The sequence below is a fragment of the Falco peregrinus genome, chromosome 4, assembly GCF_023634155.1.
Source record: "Falco peregrinus isolate bFalPer1 chromosome 4, bFalPer1.pri, whole genome shotgun sequence".
Taxonomy (NCBI): Eukaryota; Metazoa; Chordata; class Aves; order Falconiformes; family Falconidae; genus Falco; species Falco peregrinus.
Genome location: NC_073724.1, coordinates 75,146,929 through 75,157,350, shown reverse-complemented (window position 1 = coordinate 75,157,350; position 10,422 = coordinate 75,146,929). Strand labels below are relative to the sequence as shown.

The window sequence follows — 10,422 nt, the reverse complement described above, 5'->3', positions numbered from 1 at the left end:
GAGGCAAGTACCTAAGCAAGGAACTGGTTTGGGACGTAACCGCCTCACAGAATAGAACTGCAGATAAAAGACTGGGGAAAGGGCTGAGGTGCAGACACCCGGACATGAGCTGGGAGCCACACATGGCACCCGGGAATAGGCGGAGGGCGGCCGCCAGCACGGCCAGCCGACAAGCTCTGGTCAGCACAACGTGCAGGCCTGCAGCAGAGCCAGGGCCCCTCACAGCCCTCGGCCTACTGCATCGGCAGGAGGCAGCAACCCTCAGCGCCTTCAGCAGCGGCAGCAAAGATGGCAATGCCACAGGCGGGAAACCGCAGGGGGAGACAGGGGGCTCAGCACCCGCGAAGGAAACACGGGGAAAGGAGCGGCACCAGGGCGACGGGCGGGGGAAGAACGCGGCGCGCGCCTCCCACCCCGCAGCCGCTAGCGACGCCGCACGCCCTCCGCCGCCGGGAGAACATGGCGGCCACCGCCCGCCCCCGACGGCCCAGGCACGCGCTGCCGAGCACGCACACGGCGGCACGTCACGGAGAGCGGGCGTTCCCGCCGCCGAGAGCGGCCGTGGCGGGCCAGGCACCTCCCTCGGCGGGGGCGGGGCGGGGCGGGGCGGGGCCGGGGCCGGCTCCGGCTCCGCCGTCGGGGTGGGCGGGAGGCGGCCGCAGCGGGGGAGGGCCGGGGCGGCGGCGGCTCGGGTCGAGCGGGCGGGGGAAGGGCCGAGAGACGCGGGGTCGGTCAGAGGAGCTGCGGCTGGGGCTGTGCGTGTCGGCGGGCGGCCAGGATGGATCACCACCAGCCCGCCAGCCGCTACCGAGTGGTGAGTGCGGCGTCCCCGGCGAGGCCCCGCTCGCCTGCCCCCGCCCCCTCGGGTCGGGGCGGCGCGGGGGAGGGGGCGAGCGTGGCGCCCTTCCCCCACCCCCCAGCTCCCGGCTCCCACGCGGGGGGGTCTGGCAGGGACCCCCTGGCATTTCTCCAGCGCCGGTAAGGGCCCGCGCGCGGCCCCGTCCCCAGCCCTGCCCTGGCGGCGGCGGGGCTCTGACAGCCCGGCCTTGCCCGGGCGGCGCGGCCTCGGCGGGCGCCGCCTCCCCTCACTGCCCCCCCGTAGCCCTGACGCCCGACCTCGGCCGCGCTGCCGGCCTGCACGGGAAGCCGCCTTTGCCCGCCCCCCTTTGCCTTCCTCCGGCTGCCCCTCGGCGGTTGGTCCTGGCCCGGGGGCGGGGGCGTTGGGTTTTCCCGAGCGTCCGCCGCTGGTGAGGGGGCGGCGGGCCCCGCCGGGCAGCGGAGCCGGGGCCGGACGGCGGTTCGCGGCGGCCTGGCTGCGGAGGTCGGGAGGGGGTAGGGTTAGCTCTCGCAGGTCAGGACGTGCCTGGGAGCGAAGCGGCGTTTCGGCGCTAACACCTGGTTATTTTTCATAGTTCGTAGCTCTCTGGCACAGGGATAGAGCGTGGTGCGTGGTTTTGTGTTGTCATCTTTAAGCCCGTGTGTATACCCTTACACGTGCACGCAGGTTTCCTGCAGTTCAGATGCAGGGGGCTGTAAGCCGCGGAAGGCTGACCTTCGGCCAGCCTCCGTGTGTGTCTGTCCACACGCACAAGCGCACGGGAGCGCGCTGTCCTACTGAAGAACAGCCTTCGGTGCCTTGCAGTTCACCGAGTCCAGTTCAAACGGCTGTTCTTTCCTTCCCAAACTTCACTACAGAAATAAATGATGCAGAGATCTTCCTCCTGCCCAAATTGTACTGCTTGTTTCTTACAGGCGCTACTTTAATGTTAATTATACTAACCTTAACAGTCATTACATGCAAGCCAATTACAGTCAAAATACATAAGCTTTTCTGACAGTTGGTCACAAAAATGACTTGGGTCCAGTCAGCCTCCTCAAAAGTGTCCGTTTTATCCTTCAGTCCTTTGTACTTCGTGGCTTTGCTGTGTATGTAAGGATATACTACAGAAGTCTGAAGTCTTTGGTACTTCAGATTTCTACTACAGTATTCTAGCCAAATCCTGAATTATTTGTCTTAATGTTTGTATTTTACGGCTTAGGCAGTGAAAACAGTGTCCACAGAAGTGATCACATTTACTTCTGTACATATGTAGTACTAAGTCCTGATACTTATATTCAGATTGTTCCTATGTTATGATTAAAAAAAATAATATATGAAAACCCTTGTAATAGGTTTGGAATATTTCTTTTGATAGTTTTACAATGTGGGAAATTTTTGTATGCTTTTGGACGACTATACACTGAGATTGTCATATAGCTGATGAATACAGCTAGCACACTGTGACTCTTTGGGAGTGATATATGTCTTTAGGATGCTAGTCAGTTGCCAAGTGCTTTACAGGTCAGTGCTTTCTAGCACACTTCTTTTCCTGCACCATGCTGCCATAACCTGGAGTCAACAGAAGTCCTAAAGTTGTTCTTTTTTCTTTGCAATGGAGAATGAAAATGTTGGCAGAGCGCTTTCTTAAGAGCCTGCAAACACTGTCTTCACCGAGGCCTGAAGTAACCTGGGTATGATTTAAAAGGCCTTAAAAGTATATGCTATTAAACTTCAGACAAATATAAGGGAAATTTTAATTTGATTACTCAGAGGAGTAGAGAAAAACATGGTAAGATGGGACAAAGAAATAATTTGTCTCTTTAATATTTTTATGTTATATTTGATTAGGAATTTCCAGCAATTGTGCTGGTGCCTGACTTGGTAAGTGCTCTTTGGTGCAGCCTTTCAAAATGGGTAATCTAAATATTCAACGGCAGGAGTTGGCCTACTTAGTTCCCCATGTATATTAAACTTTGTGGTCAGTTGTGGCACTGAATTTTGTTACGGAAGTGTTCTCTGAAGCCTTAGCAATTGCAGCACATTAAGTTCCATTGAATTTGTTGTAAGTCACAATGAAAGTGCTTCTTAATCTGTGATGGACTCTAGAGTTTAAAATACAACCTTACTGATTACTGTCCAATAGGAAAGAGTGTGTTGTTTTATCTTCTCTGTGTTACATCTGACTGCTAGACATTGAGATTTTTGTAGCATTATTTATTTACTGTGTCGGGTTGGAGAATGGAAGGAACAAGGTAATTGTAGATACACTTTTTTACACCTGATTATTCAAGCATGTGATCTTAAATATTATGGTGTATTTGCTTACACAATAGCTGTGATAAGTAGAAAACGATAGATTACTGCAGATTTTACGGTTGTGTCCTGATTTTTAAGGACAAAATATAGAAGAAAAATACTACTTAACGTGGCTAAAATCACATTAGTTTTGTGAACATCCCACTCCCTAATGCTAAGCTTATGAAATCTGACTGGTTCTGATATGCTCACTGTATGTCTTCCCCCCACTCCCGGGCTCCCAAACAGTAAAACACTTTTTTTTCAATTGTTGCCATTATGCTTTTACTTCTCACTGATTTGTTTTGCTGTATGCAGGGCAAGTTCTCTTTTAAGTAGAAAGAATTATCATCAAAAGAATTACTGACTTGCATTTCTGTTCCTGGCACTAACAGTAGCATTTCAGTGAAGTTAAAGGAGCTATCTCACTGCTGCCTCTTTTTATTTGTGGTTTCTTCCAGTAAATTAAACGAAAAGACTATAAGGATGGAATGCAATTTAATTTTGAACTTTAGCACAAAAAGGCAGTTTCATAACTTCTTATGAAATAGAAAAAGTCTGATCATAAAGATAACTCTCAGCTTCTCTTGTTTTTTATCTGTCAGAAGTAGCGCTAAAGCTTCTTTCTGTATCTTTTTCTTTCTTGTGCATCTGTGTTTTACTTAAAAAGTAGTTAAAAAATGTTCAAACCAGGCAACTGCTAAAAAGCCGGTACTTGGATTTGCAGCAAAGTGTGGGCAAAGAGGCAATACATCAGCATTACGTAACTATCTGCTTTGGGCATTGTCATTTGTATTGCATTCTGCCCATCCTTTTTTGTCCTGTCTTCGTAGGGCAAAAAGACAGCTAATTGATGGGTAAGAATTTGTCATGCTTCCCTGCAGGAATATGACATCAGAAGTAAATTAGCCAACCTTTGTTGGCTTGCTTTACTTCCTCCCTGCCCCTCCTCACTCCCTCCCCCCCGCCCCCCCCCGCCCCCCCCCCCCCCCCCCCTTAGTCACCTGCACCCTGCAGTCCTGCTGTTGGTAAACATGCTTTAAAATTTACATTCATTACAGGTATAGTCAGGTCAGTTGTATAATTTCCTTATTGTTAGGGTTGTTTTTTTTTTTCTTCCTCTGTACTACTTGTTGGATAAGGGGTCCAAGGCATCAACTTTAGAAAAATTATAAGAAAAATTCTTCAGTGATCATTCTCCTGATTCTTTTTACCTTCTAGCTCTTTGTTATCTGACCTTAATTTGTGCATTACTATCTTGCCTGAAATGTCTGCTCCTAGTCTAGCTGGTTTGCAGAAAAAGGAATTTGAATGATGCTTTGTGAATATATACCGAAACAAAATAAAAAGAAATGCAATTGTTTTCTGTGGTGGGTAAAACTGGGTGAGCAACTAAGTACTGAAGCTCGAGATGGCCTTTTTTCTGTGAAATGTGATTTTTTCCAGGTAACTGAGTCATGACGAAAGACTTCACGTGCGTATGAGTGATTTAGGCACAGAAATCCTGTTGAAGGCTGCAGGACTTACATGCTGAACTGCTTAAGAATTATAATCAACTCACAGCCCCCCCCAGTCTATCTTAATTAAGGCTTTGAGTTATCACTATAACTCAAGTTATAGTGTATATATAGTGTATAGTATAGTCAAGTAGTCATCAGTCTTTTACTTATAGGGTGGTCAGAGCTAGATAGGTAAGTGATAAAATGGGTAGGCAGCAAACCAGGACAGATGGAGCAGTCCACATGGATGTCAGTTTAGCTGTCACTGAACTTGTCATGCCACTGTAGCACCTGCGTTTGCTGGGGTTTGTAAGTGATGTGATGCAAGGGCAGCCTGCTGTTGTACAGCACTTTACAGGGGTAAAGAAATTGTGATTTTTAAAAAGTATGTGAATCTTGTATGAATATAAATTGTGTGTGCTTTTTAGAAACAGGGCTAAGAGATGAAAATTGCCACTGTAAACACTTTATTCCAATCTATTTGCCTGCATAATGCTATATATTTTGAATAGTTTTAGAATTATCTCAGGTAATGCTTAATTTTCTGTATCTCAACTCCGTTGTCATTGACTCTTTTGTCTCACAATGTTATTTGGTTAAAAACCTTAATTGAAGTCAAGTTGTCATTGTAGGTCTCAAACACATGAAAGTCAGCCTACACAGGAAGTGTGCACAAAGAAAAATATCTTCCTCCATTCTTTCTTTTCACAGGGCTGAGCCTAATAGTGATTGGCAAATAAAGCCCCAAGTACTGTTTATTCTACACCTTGATATAAGACTCCTAGCTTATATTTAGCATGTTTTCTATAGTATGTATTGCCTTTGGAGAACTCTTATGTAATTGGTGTTGCTGAACGAACTAGGTTACGATAGGGAAATTCTGTTGCTTTCCACAGATCTGGTGGTGATGCTGTAACTGGAAGATAAAATACTTTATCTAGGGGACTGTTTATAATACTGAAAAATACTGAGTAAAGATGCCTGAAATTATAAGTGTTACTGTTGTTTGCATGTGTTGGTTGCGCTGATAGAGATATGAACCTCTTAATCATTGAAGATAAAATTTTTCAGTGCACTGGCTTTTTGCTCATGGAACACCTTTAATAGTGTAGAAGGGCAAATGAGAATCTTCTGAAGTGAGGTAAATGGCACTTTCCAACAATGGGCTATCCTTGCATCTCAGTTTTTCTTTGGAATTTAATAATGAAATATTTTAAATTTTAATTTTTCTCTAACTTTTTTACATGTGACAAATTTGTGTATTAAACATGTTTTGGGTTTTTTTTTCAATGAATAGGTTTAATATTTTTATACACACTTTTTCCTGTTTTTTATGAAGAATTCTGCCACAAATGAAGCAGAAGAATTGTGAATGTTGAGGTACATTTGCAGATATAGTAGTGATGCAGGTAATGGTTAACAAGTAATACGTTTTACATTTTTTTCAATTTTTATTTAAGTTTCTAAGTACTTTCATGTCTTACATGAGCAAGGAAATAAACCTCAGATCTCTTGCTATGTTTCTTTTAAGTCAAGGTGATGAGATACCAGACAGGTACAATCCTTTCTGTCTATTCCTCTTCGTAAATTTAAAGTAGGGTAATTTAACTTAGTGTATTGCCATCACTGTCTGTTTTTTGGATCTCTGTCAGAGGGCCACAGATAAAACACCCAGCTCTACAACTGATTCACAGGAAGAAATGGTGGCTTACTGGTACAGGGGGAGTAACAGCAGTTAGAATAGTTTCCTGGTTCTTTATGTGGGCACAGGTTGTGCTGTGTAGGTAGTTTTCTTTTTGGCGTGGGCACAGAGGGACATAAGGTAGTTGCATACAAACTGGTTTAGTGTTACAGGACACCGGTTTTACTGTACTGAACAAAAGGAGTAGTAAAAACCAGCAGAAGGTACCTGGATTGCTATACTCAGGTTTTTCTCCAAAGGTCTTGTTAGGCCAGAATTTAAGGTTGAGTCTGCACAAGGGCAGTGCAGGAGGAGAGGACAGGAACAGGACTGTCCTTTTTGGTGGCAGCAAGCTGTTGGTGTGGCTGAGCCAATCTTGTGAAACTGTGGGGCTTTTTGGTTCTTGAAAGACGCACAAAACCAAAAGAGAGGTGTGCCTGATCTGTGCAGTGATGCTAAGTCATGTAACGTAAAAGCACAACTTCAGGCTGTGGCAGGTATTGCATGCTGCATCTAGTAAGTCTTCTAATCCTATTTAAAAAAGCAGAAGTTCAGTAACAGGAATAGAATACCTTCAAATAGGACAGTTCTTAGCAGAAGTCAGCTGTGATGTTGCCAAGCTAGGTGCTTTTTTCATGCAACTTTAAAAAAGAGAAACTGTAAGCACTCTTCTCAGCTTGTTTGTGTCTGAAGAATGTGGTGGAAACCACATCAAGATAGTCTCAGAAATCACAGAATGGTCAGAGTTGGAAGGGATCTCAGGAGGCTGAGTCCAACCCCCTGCTAAAGTAGGTTTTCCTAGAGCAGGTTGCACAGAATTGCATCTGGGTGGGTTTTGAATGCCTCCAGAGAAGGAGATCAAATGCTATGTTAATATAAAATTTTAATAGCAGTCTTCCAGATGGGGAAAATTAGTTACTTATGACAAATGGCTAATTCTAGGCTTATTTTGAAATTTTCTTTCTGGTGACAGTGTTGACAAAACAAGGAAGATGTGGCAACTGGTAATGTCATTACACTTAACTTTGCAAGACCTCAGTGCCTAATTTACAGTCACAAATCTGAATATTGTATTGTGTTTCATAGCTTCAAACCTCCTGATCTTCAGGTGTGTTGGCTACTTTGGAAAGGGGAATGAACAATTGGATGTATACCTGTACAGCCACATTAGGCAAGCTATTTCCAATCAGAGGAGAAAAGTAACCTTAATAGCTTATGAGTAAAAAAAGAATGAAAAAATTGGCCACTTGTTAGGTCGGAGAGGCACTGCTAACTCTTCCTACTGAAACTGAGCTATTGCACAGTCAGGACTGTGGGTTTGAGCTGCTGCAGGCTTAGGTCTCCCACTTCCTGGGCAAGTGCTGTCACAGCTAGCTGAGTTTAGTGAAGTGGGTACCCCCTTTGCCAGCTGTGTTTTTAATGAAAATGATGAACCCTGTTTTTTGTTGAAGTCATTTCAGACTTGCACAACTGGGGCTTACAGCACATGTCAGGATGCGGATGCCTTATGGCTTTGAGATTTACAGTGAAAGCGGAAAATATATTTCCCTTTTAACATTTAAGCGTTTATTCCACTTAAGCGTAATTTCCATTATTGTACACTAAGATTAACCTAAAACTGGTACAGTCTAACTTAATCACTTACAGCCAAAACATTAAGTATTGAGTAATTCCCCAACGCCATCCCTGGCTGTGCCTCCTCCAACTGTGTGTGTAATGGACAGAATGATTTAGAAAACTTTGAGTGGCGTAGACACAAGAAAATCTGGTCAATAACCCATATGTTACTTGGTTTCCATTTGTAATCCCATTTTTCTTGAGTTACTGTTCCAGGTGCTTGGCAGAGATTTGTCATCTTTCTGCTTGTAAAACGTGGCTTTCCAGTGAAAAAAAAAAAAGAACAACAAATTTTGGTCTCCCAACTGTTGAATGGTAATTTAACACAGTTTGATCATTTTAGCTCTGAACAATATTTTACCTTTTGACAGTAATCCTATTAATACTGACTGATTATTGTTGTAAGAGAGGTCAGAATCATGTCCTTGGTAAAGATGTATATGAAGCTTGAAGTATTGAATTTAATTTTGCTTTTCCCTGATTAATCTGAAAAGTTTAGGTAGATCAGACTTGAGGAAGGGTTGTTAACAAGGGGATGCTTACAGTATCGGTTATCTCCTTACTGCAGAAAATACGTTTGGTGTTTTTTTGTGGTTTGGTTTTTTTTGTTTTGGGTTTGTTGGGATTTTTTTTGGTAAAGTAGCACAAGCTTATGTTTAAGCTTTGGTTGTGGTTAGTATAGTTCACGTTTGTCATCTTTGAGGACTGAACAATGCCTTTGGTAAAGCATGAGGCAATTGGGATAGGAGTTTTGGGTGATACTGAAGCCAGTTGTCCATTTTGACCATGGTACTTTGCATTAGTTGTCATATTTTTGAATTTAAGGGGAACAGTACTTAAAGTATTTTTAAGGAATATACTGAAGCATTAAGACTTAATTGAAACTGCAGACTTGGGGTCACAAAACTGACTTGCATCAAATGCATAGAATAAATTATCAGGAAAAAGACTTGCACAAACTGTTTACTCTTAAAAACCTGTTCCAAATTCTAGAATGAGAGTTCATAATTTGAACAAACAAGCAGGCTGCTAAAGCCTTGCAGTGCTGGGCCACAACTGATGATGAGTGATGGGGTCCGTGTTCCTTTATCGCTTCCTGGACTGCCGCTTTTTGTGTTGTTGTTTTGCTTATCTGCCTTATAATCAAGCAGCCTGCTGGAAAGCGCCTGCTTCCAGGTGTGTGCATCATCTGTCTAGCAACTGCAGGGTCCAGAGAACTGTCCTTTGGGCCACATATTTTGTATGTTTGTTTCAAAGTGCTTAGTCGGCACTCTTTAACAGTAGGGTTGAAAAAACTCAGTACTATCTGTTGAGACATAAACATACATTTTTCAAAGAAAGGGCCTTTAATGTTCATTGCTGTTGCGTGGGTTGTGTTTGTCTTTGCTACTAAACTATATTAAACCTGTGAATCCCATAGTGGATGGAGGAGAAAGAAGACTGCAAATCAAAATGAGAATCTCTTCAGTAGAGCCTGTTCTTCTGGATGCAATGCACAATAAATGTGTTCAGCTGGTGTTTTGTATGTGTGTGGGCTTTTTAAGCTGTTTAAATTTCTCTGTGTTATCTCTGTAAATTGAGGAGCTTGAATACTCCATTTCCAGTTACTAAGAAAATGAGTTACGCTGAAAGTCAGGCACAATTGACCTGCTAATAAAAATCGAGAATGTTTGCTCTTATTGATTAATAATATCTTCTGATCTATATTTTATGTAATTAATTATTTATTTCATTTTGGGCTACTCTGTACTATTGAGTAGGAAATTCTTCTGCTTGACTAGCTTTATTCAAGTACGCAAGCAATAAAACTGTGCTGTCAATAAAGTTGAGACATTTGAAGTTTTTCTTAGAGTTTTCCTGCAGAATTTTCAAGGACGCGTAAGTACATGTGATATAGGAGACACAAGCTTGATTTCTTTTTTTCCTACTTCTCTGAAATCAGGGACTTAAGGCGAAGCTGTGTACTGCTTTTGCAGTTCAGTTTCCATGATACTTGTCCAGGAGGAAACTCCTCTTTTTCTTTATCCCTCCCCTTGCATAATGAATTTGCCATTTTTAGCATCCTCCTCCATTGTCTTCATTAGGAAGCTTTGTGCGTAAGCCTTCCTACTGTACTTGGGCCTCTAAGTGAAACACGAATAATATATTTAGAGAAATATTCAGCTTTTTCAATCACATTTGAGTTTTTCAGCCCAGATGAATGTAGGCTAAAATGGAAGCTGGAACTAACTACTGAATATTGAGTTTGTTTTTGGTGATGGCCCTGTCCATTTCCTAATTTTACAGGCTTTCCTATTCCCTCGGCTTTTACAGTTTATATGTCTTGTATGTTCTATGTGACTTTAGAGTGACTGGGATCTGCTTTCTGTACTGATTCTATAAAGCTGCTGATAAGTAAAGATAAGACCTTTTTGACTTGCAGTTCTTGGAGCTGTCACTGACGGTTTGCTGAAGCTGTTAGTGGCAGCTGCCAACAAATCCTGATAAAATGTTGTCTATCATCAGGGAAG

General features: G+C 43.4%; 1 protein-coding gene across 2 annotated transcripts in view; it reads left to right on the top strand.

Annotated features, from left to right (window-relative positions):
* The first annotated feature begins 667 nt into the window (after positions 1–667).
* Positions 668–10,422, top strand: part of NDFIP2 (Nedd4 family interacting protein 2) — a 47,509-nt gene continuing 37,754 nt past the window's right edge. For both annotated transcript variants that reach the window (XM_055801996.1, XM_055801995.1), the window contains exon 1: positions 668–814. In XM_055801996.1, coding sequence (XP_055657971.1) covers positions 779–814 — 36 coding nt within the window. In that variant the 5' untranslated portion in view covers positions 668–778. The remainder of the gene's footprint in view (positions 815–10,422) is intronic.